This window comes from Pipistrellus hanaki (assembly GCF_964339955.1).
Source record: "Pipistrellus hanaki genome assembly, chromosome: 20".
Taxonomy (NCBI): Eukaryota; Metazoa; Chordata; class Mammalia; order Chiroptera; family Vespertilionidae; genus Pipistrellus; species Pipistrellus hanaki.
This window is the reverse complement of record NC_140522.1, coordinates 3,257,901-3,279,012: the sequence shown is the minus strand read 5'-3', so window position 1 is coordinate 3,279,012 and position 21,112 is coordinate 3,257,901. Positions and strand designations below refer to the sequence as shown.

The 21,112-nt window shown below is 57.1% G+C and overlaps 1 protein-coding gene across 1 annotated transcript in view; it reads left to right on the top strand.

The window, feature by feature from the left end:
• NID1 (nidogen 1) overlaps positions 1-18,607 on the top strand; it is a 39,034-nt gene extending 20,427 nt beyond the window's left edge. Inside the window, exons 8-20 of the mRNA XM_084868679.1 lie at positions 620-862; positions 1,845-1,988; positions 3,191-3,316; positions 7,290-7,439; positions 8,979-9,101; positions 10,016-10,240; positions 11,773-11,945; positions 12,430-12,556; positions 13,344-13,515; positions 14,779-14,936; positions 15,700-15,823; positions 17,340-17,452; positions 17,589-18,607. Coding sequence (XP_084724805.1) covers positions 620-862; positions 1,845-1,988; positions 3,191-3,316; positions 7,290-7,439; positions 8,979-9,101; positions 10,016-10,240; positions 11,773-11,945; positions 12,430-12,556; positions 13,344-13,515; positions 14,779-14,936; positions 15,700-15,823; positions 17,340-17,452; positions 17,589-17,710 — 2,000 coding nt within the window. The 3' untranslated portion in view covers positions 17,711-18,607. The remainder of the gene's footprint in view (positions 1-619; positions 863-1,844; positions 1,989-3,190; positions 3,317-7,289; positions 7,440-8,978; positions 9,102-10,015; positions 10,241-11,772; positions 11,946-12,429; positions 12,557-13,343; positions 13,516-14,778; positions 14,937-15,699; positions 15,824-17,339; positions 17,453-17,588) is intronic.
• Positions 18,608-21,112: the final 2,505 nt, after the last annotated feature.

Below are 21,112 nucleotides of genomic sequence, written 5' to 3'. Positions count from 1 at the left end.
CCATGAGAAACATCCATCTGCTGCCTCCTGCACACCCCCCACTGGGGATGTGCCCGCAACCAAGGTACATGCCCTTGACCAGAATCAAACGCAGGACCTTTCAGTCCGCAGGCTGATGCTCTATCCACTGAGCCACACCGGTTTGGGCTATATTATTATTGTTTTTAATTATTGTACTTTTTAAAAAAACATATATATATATTTTTAAATGTATTTTATTGAATTTTTACAGAGAGGAAGGGAGAGGGAGAGAGAGTTAGAAACATTGATGAGAGAGAAACATCCATCAGCTGCCTCCTGCACACTCCCTACTGGGGATGTGCCCGCCACCAAGGCACATGCCCTTGACAGGAATCGAACCTGGGACCCTTGAGTCCGCAGGCTGACACTATCCACTGAGCCACACCGTTTCGGCCTGGAAGAGTATTCTCCGGTGAGGATGAACAACAAAAAGAGAGACGTGAACGAGCTCATTGGCCGGCTCCCCTGCCGTCCGCTCTGTTAGCATGGTGTCCCCCAGGCCCCCGACGGGACGGGTCTGACCCTGGAGGAAGCCACCCGCGTGCTCACGCCCTCTCCTTCCTCCCCTCCCTCCCCCCCGCGTCCCTCCCCCGCGCAGTGATCACCTCCTCCTCCACGCGGGAGTACTCGGTGGCGGCGCCTCAGCGGGACGGCGCGGCCCCCAGCGTGCACACGTACCAGTGGCGCCAGACCATCACCTTCCAGGAGTGCGCGCACCGCCCGGCCGGGCCCGCGCCGCCCGCCACCCAGCAGCTCTCCGTGGACAGCGTGTTCGTCCTGTACAACCAGGCCGAGCGGATCCTGCGCTTCGCCCTCAGCAACTCCATCGGGCCCGTGCGGGGTGAGGCCCGGCGCCCGCCTGCGTCTGCGTGCGCTCCGGGCGCTCCTTCTTCTTATTATTTCTTTAATAATGTATGTTATTGGTTTTTGTTTTTTTTTTTACAGAGAGGAAGGGAGAGGGAGAGAGAGTTAGAAACATCGACGAGAGAGAAACATCGACCAGCTGCCTCCTGCACACCCCCCACTGGGGATGCGCCCGCAACCAAGGTACATACAATACATGCCCTTGGCCGGAATCGAACCTGGGACCCTTCAGTCCGCAGGCCGACGCTCTATCCACTGAGCCACACCGGTTTCGGCTGTAATGCATTTTTTATTTTGTTTCGTTTTATATATTTTATTGACTTTTTACAGAGAGGAAGGGAGAGGGGTAGAGAGCTAGAAACATCGATGAGAGAGAAGCATCGACCAGCTGCCTCCTGCACACATCCCCACTGGGGATGCGCCCGCAACCAAGGTACATGCCCTTGGCCGGAATCGAACCCGGGACCCTTTAGTCCGCAGGCCGACGCTCTATCCACCGAGCCACACCCGTGAGGGCCTTTTTTTGTTTGTGTGTGTTTTTATTCATTTCAGAGAGGCAGAGGGAGAAAAACATCCATCAGCTGCCTCTTGCCCCTGACCCCTCTGGGGGTTGAGCTTGAGAATCACGAACGATGAGAGAGAACCATGGATCGGCTGCCTCCTGCACGCCCCCCACCCTGGGGATGGAGCCTGTAACCCGGGCCTGTGCCCTGACCGGGAATCGAACTGTGACCTCCTGGTTCATCGGTCGGCGCTCAACCACCGAGTCACGCCTCATGGCTTGTTGGAGGGGAGAGGGGGGGAGTCCGATGGGGAAGATGCTTTAATAGAGCATCTGCCAGCCGCTGCCCCGTCCCAGGACCACGGCCTCCACCTGATTCCTCTGTGGGGCGGGGAGGGGCCGGGGAGGGGCCGGGGAGGGGCCGAGGACTCACCCGTCGGCGTCTCTGTCCTCGCAGACGGCTCCCCGGACGCCCTGCAGAATCCCTGCTACCTCGGCACCCACGGCTGCGACACCAACGCGGCCTGCAGGCCCGGCGCCGGCACCCAGTTCGCCTGCGAGTGCTCCGTGGGCTTCCGCGGGGACGGGCGCACCTGCCAGGGTACGGCCTCGCTCCGACGCGGGGGGTGGGCGAGGGGGTAATGGGCGGGGGGGGGGGAGGCCACGGGGAGCTGTCTGCATCCTGGGGTCCAGACGGCGCGGGCGGGGACGCGGCCCCCCTTCTCCGCTGCCCAGCGTCAGAGCATCCGGAGGGGGCACTGCCCCTAACGGGCATGCCCAGGGGTCCCCTGGCACCGTTAGGGGCAGTGCCCCCTCCGGATGCTCTGACGCTGGGCAGCGGAGAAGCATCTGGGAGGCCACACCCCGCACAGGGGCAGAGGGAGCTGACCCCGGCGCTGCTATAACCCTCGGAACAGGGCACCTGGGTGTGACTACAGAGGCTCACCCTTTTTTTTAGGGGAAAAAAAAAAAAAAAAATATATATATATATATATATATATATATATATATATATATATATATATATTTATTTTTTAATATATCTTATTGATTTTTCACAGAGAGGAAGGGAGAGGGATAGAGAGCTAGAAACATCGATGAGAGAGAAACATCCATCAGCTGCCTCCTGAACACCCCCCACTGGGGATGTGCCGGCAACCAAGGTACATGCCCTTGACCAGAATCGAACCTGGGACCTTTCAGTCCGCAGGCCGACCCTCTATCAAACTTTTTGGGGTCCTCAAACTTTTTAAAGTGGGGGCCAGATCACGGTCCCTCAGAGAGCTGGAGGTCCGGACTATATGAACTACTAATTCCTAATGTAACACCTCGGCTGCGCTCACTGCCCAAAAAACCTGGCGGGCCGGATCAGACTCCTCTGCGGGCCGCATGTGGCCCGGGGGCCGTAGTTTGAAGACCCCTGCCTATACACTGAGCCAAACCGGTTTCGGGAAATATATATTTATTGATTTCAGAGAGGAAGGGGGAGAGAGAGAGAGATAGAAACATCAGTGATGAGAGAATCATCGATCGGTTGCCTCCTACACGCCCCTCCTAGGGATCGAGCCCACAACCTGGGCCTGTGCCCTTGACCTCCTGGGTCATGGGTCAACGCTCGACCACTGAGCCACACTGGCCGGGCTGCAGCATATTTCCAAAAAAAACACCGAACACCCTCTGGGTTGGGGTTCGGCCCCCGGATTCAGGTCCCGCCGCGGGCAGCACTGCTTTCTGCGTTACGCACGCAGGGACGTGCGAGCAGGTTTAACCCGATGATGCTTGGTGATCTCGAACTCTCCGCAGACATCGACGAGTGCTCGGAGCAGCCGGCGGCGTGCGGGAGCCACGCGGTCTGCAACAACCACCCCGGCACCTTCCGCTGCGAGTGCGAGCCGGGGTACCGGTTCTCCGAGGAGGGGGCGTGCGTGGGTGAGTCCCGGGGCTGGGGTATTCAGAACCGTGATGCGTGTGGGGTTCGTTGGTGGGACTGTGTTGCCACGGGTAACCATCCCGTCCGGGGGAGGGGGTAGGAGGGAGGTGCTGGGTTCTGGAGTTGGGGGGCAGGGGGGCAGTTTATGAAGCTGAGTCCAACTCTGTCCCTTTCCCTCCACTTCCTGGGGGGCCCCATATCCGGGGATCCATGTTCTTACTGGTCACCCCAGTACCACCATCACCCTTTCTGTTGGAAGCTTTGTGTTACTCTCCATTCTTACAAAACGATGTTTCACTCTTTTTTTAAAAGATTTTTTTTATTAAATTATTATCTGTGTACATATTTTACCATTGCCCCCCCCCTCCCATACATACCCTCCCTCCCCAGAGTTTTGTGTCCATTGGTTGTACTTATAGGCATGTATACAAGTCCTTCGGTTGATCTTTTATCTCCCCCAGATCTCCCTACTCTCCCCGCTGTAATTTTACAGTCTGCTTATTGCTTTACTGTCTTTATAAAACCATAGTTTTTGATCCAATCATCTGCTGACGGACACCTAGGCTGTTTCCAGATTCTAGCTATTGTAGATTGTTTTTAAAAGATTTTTTTAAAATGTATTTTTATTGCCCTAACCGGTTTGGCTCAGTGGATAGAGCTTCGGCCTGCGGACCGAAGGGTCCCAGGTTCGATTCCGGTCAAGGGCATGTACCTTGGCTGCGGGCACATCCCCGGTAAGAGGTGTGCAAGAGGCAGCTGGTGGATGGTTCTCTCTCATCGATATTTCTAGCTCTCTATCCCTCTCCCTTCCTCTCTGTAAAAAATCAATAAAATATATTTTAAAAATAAATAAAATAAAAAAAATAAAGAGAGGAAGGGAGAGGGATAGAGAGAGAAACATCGATGAGAGAGAGTCATCGATCAGCTGCCTCTTGCACACCTCCTACTGGGGATGTGCCCGCAACCAAGGTACATGCCCTTGACCGGAATCGAACCTGGGACCCTTCAGTCCGCAGGCCGACGCTCTACCACTGACCCACACTGGCCAGGGCTCGGAGGAACTGTTTATAGGCAACTCGAAGAAGGAACAGGCATGTCAGACTCAGAAAGCCTGACAGCCCGGAAGCAGGGCTATCGGAGCATGTGTTTGTCATTAGCGGCTGAGCCAGGCACCGCCTGAGCTTTCTCACAGAACAGACATTCCGCCCAAAGCGTTTGCCGAGGGGCCCGTCTGCCAGGTCGGTCAGGCCGCGGGGCCCGCAGGGAAGGCCATGGAGACAGAACATCTGAGAGAGAGAGAAAAAAATCAGGCACCGGGCCCGATACGGATCGTGAGAAGCCAGAGGTTGGGAAACGTTTGGACGTTAGGATCCAGGGGCCTGCAGGGCAGGGAAGCCGGGAAGCAAAGCTGGAGGCTGCAGTCCGCCCCAGGTCCGCAGCCAGGATCTTCAGGAGCCAGCAGGCCCCGGGCCCTGGCAGGTGAGCCAGTCAGATGGACCAGACGCAGGACACCACCTAGGAAGTGGGAGAGCTGTGACCTTCAACTGCACTTGACACCCTTCGCCCACCGGCATTAAAATGAGGCCAATGCCTCCAGAAACTGGTCCTTTTTAAAAAAATTTATATATATATATATGTGTGTGTGTGTGTGTGTGTGTGTGTGTGTGTGTGTGTATAGGTACAGATATAGATATAGATATAGATATAGATATAGGTATATTTTTAATATATATTTTGTTGATTTTTTACAGAGAGAAAGGGAGATAGATAGAAAACTAGAAACATCGGTGAGAGAGAAACATCCACCAGCTGCCTCCTGCACACCCCCTACCGGGGATGTGCCCGCAACCAAGGTCCATGCCCTTGACTAGAATCGAACCTGGGACCTTTCAGTCCACAGACCGACGCTCTATCCACTGAGTCAACCTGGTTTCGGCTATTAATATATTTTTATTGATTTCAGAGAGGAAGGGAGAGAGAGAGAGAGATAGAAACATCCACGATGAGAGAGAATCATGGATCGGCTGCGTCCTGCACGCCCCACCCTGGGGATGGAGCCCACAACCAGGGCATGTGTGGCCTTGACCGGGAATCAAAAACCCTGACCTCCGGGTTCATTTATAGGTCGAGGCTCAACCAACTGAGTCAGGCTGGCCGGGCATTCCTCCATCAATCCTCCTCCTTATTCTTTTAAAAGCTATTAAAAACCATTAGACTTGTTTTCCCCTTCAATCGATGGCTTTGGGCTTCGTATGGAGTGTCCATCCTTGTAGGCATGCGTGTCATTACCTGCTTTGGGTTGATTCCTTCCTAATGGGGGTCTACAACTCTATTTGGGGCCATTCTGCTTTGGGGGGTGGGCTTCTCGGCCTTACCCAAGTCCATGCCTTCACGCTATGAATGAGGCTCATTGTTGCTTCAGGCTGATGGTGATGATGGTGGGGGTGGTGGGCCAGTCACAAAGGAACAGATTGAATCTTTCTGCGTTTGCCCCACGGCTGCACTTTGAACTGCTGGCTCCGGGAATTTGGAGCTCGGGGATTCTTGCATCATTCCAGTCTGGAGGGCAGCAGCGTGCTGAATGGGCCCCGTATGAACTCGGCGTTTTTCTCCCCGATGAGAAACAGACTTCTCTTTGCCTCGCTGACCCACGTCCTTGCCCTTTGCTGTTTGCTAAGCCCCAGCCTGCTTTCTGTTTGCTCTGTCTTTAAAACAAAACAAAACAAAACAAAACAAAAAACATACCTTATTTAAATATATTTTATTGATTTTTACAGAGAGGAAGAGAGAGGGAGAGAGAGTTAGAAACATCGATGAGAGAGAAACATCGGTCAGCTGCCTCCTGCACACCCCCTACTGGGGATGTGCCCGCAACCAAGGTACATGCCCTCGACCGGAATCGAACCCGGGACCTTTCAGTCTTCAGGCCGACGCTCTATACACTGAGCCAAACCGGTTTTGGCTTTTTTTTTTTTAATATATATTTTTATTGAGAGGAAGGGAGAGGGAAAGAGAGGGAGAGGGAAAGAGAGAGAGAGGGAGAGGGAAAGAAAGAGAGAGAGAGAGCAAGGATGAGAGAGGATCATGGACTGGCTGCCTCCTGCACATTCCCTGCTGGGGATGGAGCCTGCCCCCTGGGCGTGTGCCCTGATGGGGAATGGAGCCGTGACCTCCTGGTTCGTAGGTCCATGCTCAACCCCTGAGCCACGCCGGCCAGACCGTTTGATCCGTCTTGGAGCTCGGAAGCGGCGGCCAAGGTCGCAGGGGGCGGGGAGGCCCCAGGGGCTGGAGGGAACAGGCAGTCCTCATAGTTTGCCGATGACCCAACATCTGTGCGTGGAAGCAGGCCAGGCCCCTGTGCACAGAGGGGAGAGTTCAGCTGCTGAGGTCACTTCTCTTTCTTTCGTTCTTTCTTTCTTTCTTTCTTTCTTTCTTTCTTTCTTTCTTTCTTTTTTTTTACGAGAGAACAACAGTTCCTGTGTCTTTGGCCTCATTTCCCTCCCTGCTTTCTGAGATGGAGATTCAAAGATTACAGTCTAGCCTCCGCTGGTGTGGCTCAGGGGATGGAGCAGTGTGGGGCGTGCAGGAGGCAGCCGATGCACGATTTTCTCTCATCACCAATTTCCCTCTCTCTCTCTCTCTCTCTCTCTCTCTCTCTCTCTCTCTCTCTCTCTCCTTATCCCTTCCTCTCTGAAATCAATGACAATATGTTTGGGAAAAAAGAGGGGGAAAAAGCCAGGCCAACCCAGGTGTCACTCGGGGAGGCCCGATGGAAGGCCGAGTCCAGGCGGGAGGAGAGAGGAGAGAGGCGAGACGGGCACCAGCCCAGCGGGGAGGAGGGGTGAAGCCCGTGAGATGCCTGGAGGTCTGGGGTCCCAGGGGACTGAAGCGCTGGCGTGGGGGGGTCTGGGAAGGGCGCGGGGTCTCCTCGGGGGGCCGCCCTTGCGAACGCCGGTCCCCCTGTGTCTGCAGCTGCCGCGGACGAGCGTCCCATCAACCACTGCGAGACCGGCCTGCACGACTGCGACATCCCGCAGCGGGCCCGGTGCGTGTACACCGGCGGCTCCGCCTACACCTGCGCCTGCCTGCCCGGCTTCTCCGGGGACGGCCGGGCCTGCCGAGGTGCGCGCGTGTGCGTGTGTGCACGCGTGTGTGTGTGTGTGTGCGTGTGTGTGAGTGTGCGCGCGTGCGTGCGCGCGTGTGCATGTGCGCACGCGTGTGTGCATTGTGTACGTGCATGTGTGTGCATGTGTGCGTGCATGTGTGCGTGCATGAGTGTGCGTGTGTGTGCGTGTGTGAGTGTGTGCGTGTGAGTGTGTGTGCATGTGTGTGAGTGTGTTCGTGTGTGTGTGCATGTGTGTGCGTGCATATGTGTGTGTGCGTGTCTGTGTGCGTGTGCGTGTGTGTGTGTGTGTGTGTGGCCAGGCCTGCCGAGGTGCGTGCGTGCGCGCATGTGCGTGCGTGTGTGTGTGCGCACGTGTGTATGCGTGTGCATGTGCGTGTGTGTGTGTGTGTGCATGCGTGGGGACTCTGACGTTTCCCTCTGTATAACCCCGAAGAATGCCTTAGGGCCGCAGTCGGCAAACTCATCCGTCTACAGAGCCAAATACCAACAGGACAACAATGGACATGTCTCTGGAGAGCCGACTTTTTTATTTTATTTATTTTATTTTATTTTTATTTTTTTTTAAATATATTTTATTGATTTTTAACAGAGAGGAAGGGAGAGAGATAGAGCGCTAGAAATGTCGATGAAAGAGAAACATCATCGACCAGCTGCCTCCTGCACATCCCCCACCGGGGATGCACCCGCAACCAATGTACATGCCCTTGACCGGAATCGAACCCGGGACCTTTCAGTCCGCAAACCAACGCTCCACCACTGAGCCAAACCGGTTTCGGCAAGAGAGCCGACTTTTTTAAACGTAAACTTTTTCTAACGCCACATCTTCCACACAGACCCGCCCAGGCTCTTCTGTAGAAGAGCCACCCTCCAGGGGCCAGAGAGCCGCGTGTGGCTTGCGAGCCGCGGCCCTACCGGGTTGTGATCCTATGCGGATGCCGTCTGAGCTCGGGTTTTTAATAAGAGTGATTCTTTCAGCTCCGTTGGGAATGTGGGCTCTGTGTTATTTTTACGTAGGCGTTTGAACTACGCGTTTTGTATTTTATTTATCTATTTTCTTCCATTTCGTTTTATTTTTTTTAATTATTTTTAAAAATATATTTTAATGATTTTTCACAGAGAGGAAGGGAAAGGGATAGAGTTGGAAACACCGATGAGAGAGAAACATCGACCAGCTGCCTCCTGCACACTTCCCACTGTGGATGTGCCCGCAACCAAGGCACATGCCCTTGACCGGAATCTAACCTGGGACCTTCCAGTCCGCAGGCCGACGCTCTACCGCTGAGCCACACGCGTTTCGGCACGGACTTGTTTTGATAGCGTTGAGGGGGTTATGGTGATAATTAATGTCGAGGGCGCTATTGTGATCATTAGTGTTGAATGACTGTTGTGATCGTTAAACGTTGAGTGACTGTCTCGGTCGTTAACGCCCGGCGTCCCCAGAGCAGACACGGGCCCCGTCGCGCTGAGCCGGTGGCTCGGGTGACGGTGTGAGCCCCGGATTCCGGAGGAAACTGTGTCCCGGGATTGTCTTGCAGACGTGGACGAATGCCACCCAAGCCGATGCCACCCGGACGCCTTCTGCTACAACACGCCGGGCTCCTTCTCCTGCCAGTGCAAGCCCGGGTACCGGGGCGACGGCTTCCGCTGCACACCCGGAGGTGAGGGGCCGGGACGGGGGCACCAGCCCAGCGGGGAGGAGGGGGTGAAGCCTGTGAGATGCCTGGAGGTCTTTTACAGAGAGGAAGGGAGAGGGACAGAGAGTTAGAAACATCGATGAGAGAGAATCATCCATCAGCTGCCTCTTGCACACCCCCTACTGGGGATGTGCCCGCAACCAAGGTATGTGCCCTTGACCGGAATCGAACCCAGGACCTTTCAGTCTGCAGGCCGACGCTCTGTCCACTGAGCTCGGAGGTGAGGGGTCGGGACGCCGGGAGTGGGCCGGCCGGTGCCCTGTCCCTGAGTCTGAGTGAAGGGCCCGGGAGGGGAGGGGTAGGAAGGGGAGGGGACGGCGGATGGGTGAGCTCCATGCCAGGCCTGAGGGTCCTTGAGGTAGAACAGAGCACGGCAGCCGAAGCCGGTGTGGCTCAGTGGATAGAGCGTCGGTCTGCGGACTGAAAGGTCCCGGGTTCGATTCCAGTCAGGGGCATGTATCTTGGTTGCGGACACATCCCCGGTGGGGTGTGTGCAGGAGGCCGCTGATGGATGTTTCTTTCTCATCGATGTTCCTGGCTCTCTATCTCTCTGTCTTCTTCTCTGTAAAAAAAAAAAATCAATAAAATCACCGAAGCCGGTTTGGCTCAGTGGATAGAGCGTCGGTCTGCGGACTGAAAGGTCCCAGGTTCGATTCTGGTCAAGGGCATGTACATTGGTTGCGGGCACGTCCCCACTTGGGGGTGTGCAAGAGGCAGCTGGTCGATGTTTCTCTCTCATCGACGTTCCTGGCTCTCTGTCTCTCTCCCTTCCTCTCTGTAAAGAAATCAATAAAATGTATGCACCAGACCGGTGGGGGCTCGGGCGGGATCCCCGTGACCGCACGCTGACCTGTCCCCTCTGCCCGTCTCCCCGACAGAGGCCGAGAAGACCCGCTGCCAGCTCCAGCGGGAGCACATCCTGGGGGCGGCGGGGCTGGGGGACCAGCGCCCGCTGCCCCCGGGGGTGTTCGTCCCCGAGTGCGACGAGCATGGCGAGTACGCGCCCACCCAGTGCCACGGCAGCTCCGGCTACTGCTGGTGCGTGGACCGCGCCGGCCGCGAGCTGGAGGGCACCCGCACCAGGCCCGGCGTGCGGCCGCCCTGTGAGTCACGGGGGGCGGCGGGTGCCGGGGGCATCACCGGGGGGCCCTGGCCTGCACCCCATTCCCTCCCTCCTCTCCTCCCCTCCGCACCCCTCTCCTCTGCCTCCCTCGGCATCCCCACGGCTCCCTCTCTGTCCCCCTCTCCTCCCCCTCTCTCCCCCTCCCCTCCCCTCTGCACCCCTCTCCTCTGCCTCCCTCGGCATCCCCACGGCTCCCTCTCTGTCCCCCTCTCCTCCCCCTCTCTCCCCCTCTCCTCCCCTCTGCACCCCTCTCCTCTGCCTCCCTCGGCATCCCCACGGCTCCCTGTCTCTCCCCCTCTCCTCCCCTCTCTCCCCCTCTCCTCCCCTCTGCACCCCTCTCCTCTGCCTCCCTCGGCATCCCCACGGCTCCCTGTCTCTCCCCCTCTCCTCCCCTCTCTCCCCCTCTCCACCCCTCTGCACCCCTCTCCTCTGCCTCCCTCACCATCCCCACGACTCCCTGTCTCTCCCCTTCTCCTCCCCCGCTGCAGCCCTGCTAGGTGGGCATCAGAGAGGGCACCTGGCCTGCAGGCAAGCGCCCTGCGGCAGGCAGCCTGGCACGGCAGGGGTGGCAGGGACCCCGGGGCCTGCCCACGCAGGAGGCAGGAGGGCCTCCACCCTGGGGCGCTGCTCCTTCCCGGCTGGGCCCTGGGCCCTGGAGGTTTGAGGTCCCTGAGGCGGCAGAGGGCTCAGAGGCGTCTGCAGCTGGTTCTGTGGCAGCTGTGGCCGTGGCCGGGGACTGGGTTTCCCGACGCCCGTTCCCTGCGCCTTGTACCCTGTGGCACGGGCTGCCTGGAGGTGGGGGCAGGGAGTCAGGGAGCCGAGGCCACGGCAAGGCCAGCAGTGAGGAGGCAAGGCTGCACCCAGAGGATCAGCCCCCCGCCCTGAGCTCGGGGCGCCCAGAGGCCACGCTGCTGCTGTGGGTCTGGGCGCCCAGCGAGGCCCGGGGAGGGTCCCCGCCTCCCAGCTCAGCAGCCCGGGGCCGTGCGGGTCACCGTGTGGCCACATCCAAAGCCGGCGCCCACGGAGAGGCCACACAGCTCTAGCAAGCCGGGGGCCTCAGGGTATTTCGTTCCCACACTTTCGGATGAAAAACGGTCATTGTGTGCCTGTGGTCTGTGTGTGCAGGTGTGTGTGCAGGTGTGTGTGTGTGTGCACAGACATGTAGGGATGTGTGTATGGGCGCGTGCACACAGACGTGTACAGGTGTGTATGCAGGTATGTGTGCACAGGCCTGTGCAGGTGTGCATGGGTGTGTGCAGGTGTGTGTGCATGTGTGTGCACAGACGTGTGCAGGTGTGCATAGGCGTGTGCAGTGTGCATGGGTGTGTGTACGGGTGTGTGTGGGCGTGTGTGGGTGTGTGCGCATGGGCGTGTGCAGTGTGCACGGGCATGTGCGGGTGTGTGTACGGGTGTATGTGCAGTGTGTGTGGGCGTGTGCGGGTGTGTGCGCGGGCGTGTGCAGGCGAGCACCCTGCCGCTCTCAGCCTCCTCACGGCCCTCTCCTGCCCCCAGGCCTGAGCACGGTGGCTCCCCCGGTTCACGCCGGGCCCTTGGTGCCCCCCGCCGTGATCCCGCTGCCCCCGGGGACCCACCTGCTGTTTGCGCAGACGGGGAAGATAGAGCGCCTCCCGCTGGAGGGCAGCACCATGAGGAAGGCGGAGGCCAAGGCGCTGCTGCACGCCCCGGTGAGCGGGCCGGGTGGCCCCAGGGCCCCTCTCCCTTCCTCTCTGGCATCATTAAACATATATCTTAGAAAATAATAACCCTCCAACTCAACAAGACACGTTTAAAAACAGACCAACGTGCCGAAGCCGGTGCGGCTCAGCGGATAGAGCGTCAGCTTGTGGACTGAAAGGTCCCGGGTTCGATCCCGGCCAAGGGCATGTACCTTGGTTGCGGGCACATCCCCATTGGGGGAGTGTGCAGGAGGCAGCTGATCGATGTTTCTCTCTCATCAACGTTTCTAGCTCTCTATCCCTCTCTCCTCCTCTCTGTAAAAAATCAATATATACATATATATATATATATATATATATATATATATATATATATAAAATTAACAACAACACCAAAAAACAGACACTGTAGAACACAAAAGTGGCAGGGCCCCTCCCTCGCGGGCCCTCGGGTGCCGGTGGGCGGACCCTCTCACCGGGTCTGTGCTTCCAGGATAAAGTCATCATCGGCCTGGCCTTCGACTGCGTGGACAAGATGGTCTACTGGACGGACATCAGTGAGCCTGCCATCGGGAGGGCCAGCCTGCACGGCGGGGAGCCGGCCACCATCATCCGGCAAGGTGGGCGGCCTTCCCTCCGGGCGAGGCTCCGGGCAGCAGCTGAACGAAACTCCTAGCTCTCAGATGCTGATGGAGACCCAGGACTGTGGACCTCCTCAGGACTGCTTTGGGCGTGTGTGGGTGTGTGTGCGCAGGCGTGTGTGCAGGTGTGTGTACGGGTGTATGTGCAGGTGTGCGTCGTCAGGACTGTTTTGCATGGCTGTGTTTTACCAACATCCACCACAGTGAGCCCGGCCGGCCGGCGTGGCTCAGGGGTTGAGCGTTGTTGACCTGTGAACCAGGAGGTCAGGGTTCGATTCCCGGTCAGGCACATTCCCAGGAGGGGGTGTGCAGGAGGCAGCTGATGGCTGTTTCTCTCTCATGGATGTTTCTAACTCTCTATCTCTCTCCTTTCCTCTCTGTAAAAAATCAGGGAAATATATATTAAAACTATTTTCCTGATTTTTACAGAGAGGAAGGGAGATGGATAAAGAGAAACATTGTTGAGAGAGAAACGTCGACCAGCTGCCTCCTGCACACCCCCTCCTGGGGATGTGTCCACAACCCAAGTACTACATGCCCTTGACCGGAATCGAACCTGGGACCCTTCAGCCCGCAGGCCGACGCTCTATCCACTGAGCCACACCGGGTAGGGCGCCCGTGGCATGTGTTACCGTGTTGCACGCCACGTTCCTGCTAGTTGTCTCCACGTGCAAGGATCGGATGGGTGGGAAGCAGCCCCACGGGGGCCGGGAGCCCCGATGCCCACCTGCCTCCCCGGTCCGACGTGCCCTGCCCTTGCCCCCAGGCCTGGGAAGCCCCGAGGGCATCGCCGTGGACCACCTGGGCCGCAACCTCTTCTGGACGGACTCCCGCCTGGACCGCATCGAGGTGGCGCGGCTGGACGGCACCCAGCGCCGCGTGCTGTTCGACACGGGCCTGGTGAACCCCCGGGGCATCGCCGTGGACTCCGTGCGAGGGTAGGTGTGCCCGTCCGTCCGTCCGTCCGCCCGCCCGCGTGTGCGTCCGTCCGCTCCGCCCGCGTCCATCCCTCGGGGGGCTCTCCGAGGCCAGCCCGCCGTCCTGCCGTGCACGCCCCCGGCTGGCGGCGATGGGTGTCCACGGGGAAGCACAGCCCCCGTGGCAGCCGTGGATCTGGCACCACGTCCCACTTTCCGATTTTTAAAAAAAATATATTTCATTGATTTTACACAGAGAGGAATTGAGAGGGACAGAGAGTTAGACACGTCGAAGAGAGAGAAACATCGACCAGCTGCCTCTTGCACACCCCCCCACTGGGCATGTGCCCGCAACCGAGGTCCATGCCCTTTGACCGGAATCGAACCCGGGACCCTTCAGTCCGCAGGCCGACGCTCTATCCACTGAGCCACACCGGTCCCAGCCCGATTTTTTTTTATTTTTTTATTTAACAGATATTTCCGAGGAAGGGAGAGGGAGAGAGAGAGAGAAACATCCATGAGGAGAGAGAATCGTGGATGGGCTGCCTCCTTCACGCCCCCCACTAGGGATGGAGCCCGCAACCTGGGCAAGAGCCCTGACCGGGAATCGAACCGTGACCTCCTGGTTCCTAGGTCAACCCTCAACCATTGGGCCACACAGGCGGGACACACTCTCCGATCTTTTTTTTTTTTTTTTTTTTTTTTTTAATATTTTATTGATTTCCTACAGAGAGGAAGGGAGAGGGAGAGAGAGTTGGAAACATCGATGGGAGAGAAACATCCCTCAGCTGCCTCCTGCACAACCCCTACCGGGGATGCGCCCGCAACCAAGGTACATGCCCTTGACCGGAATCGAACCTGGGACCCTTGAGTCCAAAGGCCGACGCTCTATCCACTGGGCCACACCAGTGAGGGTGCCACTCCCCATTTTCATGCCTGCCACTGTCCTTTTGTGCGTGTGTTTTAAAAATAAAGACTTTTATTGATTTCAGAGAAGGGAGAAAGAGAAAGGAACATCAATGATGAGAGGGAATCATGGATGGGCTGCCTCCTGCACGCCCTCACACTGGGCATGGAGCCGGCCACCTGGGCATGTGCCCTGACCAGGAATCGAACCGTGACCTCCTGGGTCTTGGGTCCACGTTCCACCGCTGAGCCCCGCCGGCCGGGCGGTCTGCCCTGTCCTCCTCAGAGGCTCCTTCTCAGTGGTTTCCATGGACCGTCCTCTGGTGCCTCCTCCTCATGTCTCTTTCCCGCCCCCCCCCTCCCCCGTGCCCCCCTCAGGAACCTCTACTGGACGGACTGGAACCGGGACAGCCCCAAGATCGAGACCTCCTACCTGGACGGCAGCCACCGCAGAGTCCTGGTGCACGAGGACCTGGGCCTGCCCAACGGGCTGACCTTCGACGCCTACTCCTCGCAGCTGTGCTGGGTGGACGCAGGTGAGGCCGGGCGGGGCTGGGGCCGCCCCGTCTGGACACCGAGCGGGTCTGTCCCGGGAAGAGGGCGTGAGAGGGCTTTTTTCTTTTCCTGCACAAAAAAAGCTGCATTTTCTTTTCTTTTTTTCCCCCCCTCTTTTTTGGTTTATTTATTTATTTTTATTTTTATCTTTTTATTAATTACTTTATTAAGATATCACATATTTGTCCTCAGCCCCCCATTAATGGCTGCCTTTTCTTGCTCGGACAGTCGTGGTTTCTCGGGGCCTGGCGCTGTCTGGGACGCGTTTCCATCACGGAGGTCGGGGGTCAGCACACTCCAGCCCGTGGTATCCGGCCTGCCCCCCCCACCCCCCCCACCCCCGAGCTCTGGTGTCACCCGGGGCCTGGGATCGTGACATTTCATTTTATTTTTATTTTTTAAAATATATTTTATTGACTTTTTTACAGAGAGGAAGGGAGAGGGATAGAGAGCTAGAAACATCGATGAGAGAGAATCATCGATCAGCTGCCTCCTGCACACCCCCTACTGGGGATGTGCCTGCAACCAAGGTCCATGCCCCTGACTGGAATCGAACCGGGGACCCTTCAGTCCGCAGGCCGGCGCTCTATCCGCTGAGCCACACCAGTTCCGGCCGTTGTTCGTCGTTTTTTATCGGCTCGGCTCTGGAGAGCCGGGGCCTGGTGGGTTCTCCCCCCCCCCCTTGCTCGGTGACACGGGGCCTCTCCCGGGCGGGGACCACGAAGGCCTGTTCTCCCTCCGCAGGCACAGGCCGTGCCGAGTGCCTCCGGCCGGAGCAGTCCGCCCGCCGCCGGGTCCTGGAGGGTCTGCAGTACCCGTTCTCGGTGACCAGCTTCGGCAAGCACCTGTACTACACCGACTGGAAGACGTGAGTCGGCGGCCGAGCCCTGCCCTCCTGGTCCTCGGCCTGACCTCTGGCCTCCGAGATACCCCTTCCACCCCCACCCACCCCCGGCTGGCCTTCTGGTGGCCAGGAGATGGGTCCCCTGGACACGGCAGGGTGGGCCGCGGCCTCCAGTCTGTCCCTGGGGCTGGCTGAGCCCTGAGCACCCCTGCTCTCTCCCGCGGAGCAGGCCTGGGGGTCCCCCGGCGGGCGGGCTCTCTGCCCCCGCTCCCTGCCCCCGCTCCCTGCTCCCTCGTTGTGCTCCGGCTGCGTGTGCCGCGGGCCCTCGGCCACCCCTCCCTCCCGGCCACGGGGAGGTTAAGCGGAGCAGGCGTTGTGGCCGGGCCGTGGGCACAGCGAGCAGATGTCCCGGCTCAGAATGGGGGCCGGAGGGAACCCCAGCGGCTCCTGTCCTTTACTTTTTAATACATTTTTATGGATTTCAGAGACAGAGGAAGGGAGAGGGATAAGGAGACAGAAGCATCCTTGATGAGAGAGAACCATCGACCGGCTGCCTCCTGCACACCCCTCCTGGGGATCAAGCCATCACCCCGGCATAGACCCTTGACCGGAACTGAACCCAGAACCATTCCAGCTAGGGCTCTGTCCCTTTTTTTAAAGAAGACAGGGAAGCCCAGCGGTGTGGCTCAGTGACTGAGTACTGACCTTTGAACCAGGAAGTCACAATTCTATTCTGGTCAGGGCACATGCGTGAGTGAGGGGCATACAGGAGGCAGCGGATCGATGATTCTCCCTCATCACTGACATTTCTATCTCTCCCTCCGTCTCTCCCGCCCTCTCTGAAATCAACAAAAGCATACACACACACACACACACACACACACACACACATATATACACACACACATATATATACACACACACAAACACACATATACATATACACACATATATACATACGCACACAAATACACATATATACATATATACATATATACAAATATATACATATATACACGCACATATAAATACACACACACACAAACACACATATATATATACATACACACACACATGCATATACACACACAAGCAGACCCAGCTGTATGGCATCTACACACACAGACACACACACACACACACATCTATGCACACACTTATATACACATATACACACATGTCTATGCACACACATATATACACATAGACACACATACACACACATATTCATATACACACACAAGCAGACCCAGCTGTATGGCACACACACACACATCTATGCACACACACATATATATACATACACACATATATACATAACATATGTATTTACACATACATATACGTACACACACGTACATATAAAAGACAGGGAAATGCAGGCTGACCCCCCCGCGGAGGAAGGGCTGGCTGGGGGCAAGGCCAGGGGATCCGATCCCGCCCCCCAGCCTCCGCGTCTCCCCAAACCACGGAGCAGCTGCTCTGCGGAGGGACGTGGGAGCGGCCGGCTGCGTGTGACCTCCGCCCCTGGTTCCCGCAGGAATTCCGTGGCCGCCGTGGATGTCGCCGTGGCCCAGGAGACGGACACCTTCCACCCCCACAAGCAGACCCGGCTGTACGGCATCACCACGGCCCTGGCGCAGTGTCCCCCAGGTAACCCACCCCCCGGGCCCTCCTGCCCCGGCCGGGCGCCCCCGCTCAGCCCACTGAGCCACACCAGCCCGGGCCCCCGCCAGGGCCTGGCCTCCCTGTGCGCGGAGGCTGCCGAGCTCACTCCTGCCTCCTCCAGGGCACAACTACTGCTCCGTGAACAACGGCGGCTGCACCCACCTCTGCCTGGCCACCCCGGGGAGCAGGACCTGCCGCTGCCCGGACAACACCCTGGGCGTGGACTGCATCGAGCGGAAATGAAGACCGGAGCGCGCCTTGGTTCCTCACCGGGGATGTCGCAGCAGCAGCAGCAGCAGCGCCTGACCGCAGAGGGTCCGGGCCGAAGACTGTCTGACCTGGCGGCTGAGTGGCCGCCAGCCTGAGCCTGAACCACCTTCCCCTCACCGTTTCCCCCAAAACAGAAGCCCCGAGCTTCTGGAAAGGGGAAGTGCCTACCCCTACACAGAGACAGGACCCCCCCCCCACGCCACTCCCCAAACCCTTAGACAAACGAATACAGCCCCGGGGGAGGGTTGTATGTGTTCCTCAACTTAGCACCCTCGTGGGGAGCAGACCCTGCCAGGCCCGAGCCATCCCCCTGTGGCCTTACAAGCTCACCCGCACGCTGACACGCCCACTACTTTGTCAGATCGCCTTAACGCCGGCTAAGGCTGCAGCCAGCCCATGGGAACCTAAATCAGGAGAGAGAGCCTTACCCTGAAAACTTGGGGGCACGTTTTACCCCCCAAGAATCACAGCGTGCGTGCGGGGAGCACATAGGTTGTCTCAATAGCCCAATCCCATACATTCATTTCATCTTTAAAAAAAAAAAAAAATTCTTTATTAAGGTATCACATGTTTGTCCTCAACTCCCCTGTTCCAATCCCCCAGCCTCCCTCGCCTTCATTTTTTATATTTATCATTCATTCTATATCAAGCCATCTATATCTAAACGTCTGTCGTGATTTTGTATAATTTTTGTACGTGGTTTTTTTTTTTTAAACGGTCAATTCTTGAACTGTGGAAACCATTGAAGGTGCTTATACACTGTCCCTCCCCCCCCCTCCCCAGTGTATACACGTGTTGGGTGATTCCTTGAGTTTACAGCTATATAAACAGTCGTGTAGACAAATGAAAATAAACACATTTTTGGTAATACGTCTTCCTCCGTCTTGCTCGAATGAAGGCATGCATGTCGGGAGGTTGGTCCGAGAGGGAAAGACAGCTGTGTGATAATTCTCGGAGACCCTATGATGAGAGAGAATTATGGATCGGCTGCCTCCTGCAAGCCCCCTCGCCGGGGACCACGCCCGCAACCTGGGCATGTGCCCTGACCCGGAATCAAACCAGTTGGTTTCCCAGGCGAATCCACAGAAAGCTGAGGGGCATGGGGTCGACTTAACTCAGCCACACGCCACCCTGTTGTCAGTCCTCCCCCGAGGATGTACCTCCATTGATTTTCAGGGAGCGTGAAAGAGAGAAGGAAAGTCAGAGAGAAACATCAATGTGAGAGAAACACATTGACGGGTTGCCTCCTGGCAGGAGCCCTGACCGGGGCCCAGGCCGGGGAGGAGCCTGCAAGCAAGGTACCCCCTTGACCAGAATCGAGCCCAGGACCCTGTGGTCCACAGGCCGATGCTCTACCCGCTGAGCCACACCAGCTAGGGCCACCCCACCCTTTTGGACATTGTGTTTTGTTTTGTTTTTTGTTTTTGTCTTTAGAAAATGTCCATTTTCTGCCGAAACCGGTTTGGCTCAATGGATAGAGCGTCGGCTTGGGGACTGAAGGGTCCCGGGTTCGATTCCGGTCAAGGGCATGTACCTTGGTTGCGGGCATATCCCTAGTAGGGGGTGTGCAAGAGGCAACTGATCGATGACTCTCTCTCATCGATGTTTCTAACTCTCTATCTCTCTCCCTTCCTCTCTGGACAAAATCAATAAAATATATTTAAAAAAAAAAAAAAAAGAAAATGTCCATTTTCTGATCCTGCAGAAAAGAGTCACTCCCACCTCTTTAAACCACAATGGAAGATGTGAAGCCGCTGTGGCGTCTGGCATTGTTAGTGTGATGTCATGATCTTATATATTTTATTGATTTTTTTTTTACAGGGAGGAAGGGAGAGGGATAGAGAGTTAGAAACATCGACCAGCTGCCTCCTGCACATCCCCTACCGGCGATGTGCCCACAACCAAGGTACATGCCTCTTGACAGGAATTGAACCTGGGACCTTTCAGTCAGCAGGCCGACACTCTATCCGCTGAGCCACACCGGATTTGGCAGCCTTATTTATTTATTTATTTATTTTTATTTTTTTAATATTTGAATTGATTCCAGAGAGGAAGGGAGAGGGAGAGAGAGAAACATCCATGATTGAGAGAGAATCATGGACGGGCTGCCTCCTGCACACCTCCTCACGGGGGATCAAGCCCTCAACCTGGGCATGTGCCCTGACCGGGGATCAATCCTTGGCCTCCTGATTCCTGGGTCCACGCTCAGCTGCTGAGCCCCGCCCGCTGGGCCAGCCTCATGACTTACCACCTCACCTGACCTCTCTCTGCAACGAGGCAAACCTGCGGCAAATAGCGTTCCCAAGACCATAAAAAGGTAAGGGGCGGCATGGTTTTTTGCAACCTTTTTGAGAGGTGTTCAAGCTCACACGTTCGCAGATGTGAAAGGAGAGGGAGACAGGGCCTTGCAGGACTGCCCCCGCCTGCCTGTGGCTCTAGGATGGGCTCCCCGGTTGCCTGAGGCGCTGGTGGGGCCAGGTGAGCCCAGGTGTCAGTGGGCCTGGGCTTCCCAGCAGGTGTGACTGGTTGTACTGGAGGTTCTTCTCGGATGCAGTTCCATCAGAGGCCACTAGAGGGCAGGAGAGACCGCTTCATGCCTGCTTTTTTTTTTTTTTTTTTTTTTTTAAAGGTCTTTTTAATATATTTTATTGATTTTGTACAGAGAGGAAGGGAGAGAGACAGAGAGCCAGAAACATCGATGAGAGAGAGAGTCATCGATCAGTTGCCTCCTGCACAACACCCTACTGGGGGATATGCCCGCAACCCAGGTACATGCCCTTGACCGGAATCGAACCTGGGACCTTTCAGTCCGCAGACACCAACGCTCTACCACTGAGCCAAACCGGTTTCGGCTTCATGCCTGCCTCTTAAGCATGCGTGTGGGGCTGGGGCATGGGAAGGGGTGCGGTTTGGGGTGGGGGTGGGGGTGGGGGATTAGGGGACGGGATGGGGCGGGGCCCAGGGTGGAGGCTCCGGGAGGCCCCGTAACTTCCCCTCAAGCAGCAGGCTCTGCCTTTCTTACCGCCCTGCTCTGGAACTTGCTTCATCTTGGTGGGTTGCCTAACCAAAGGGAAGTCAGTCCCCCTGTCAGTTTCCCAAAAGTGTTCAAGCCTCTTCACTTCAATGCGGATTTCAGCTTCCTCCCAAAGTTACCCCACAGGCATTAGGGCGTCTGGGGGCCCGGGGGCCACCGCCCTCCTTCCTGGGCCCGCGTCTGTGTGCACCCCGGTGCCTTCCCCTCCGCGGGGGCAGGAGCAGGAGCAGAGCCTCCTGCAGCCTCAGGAGGGACCCACCCTGCGGGCACCCTGACCTCGGACTGGCGGCCTCCAGAGCCGAGACCCTAAGCCTGCAGGGGTCCTCAAACTTTTTAAAGTG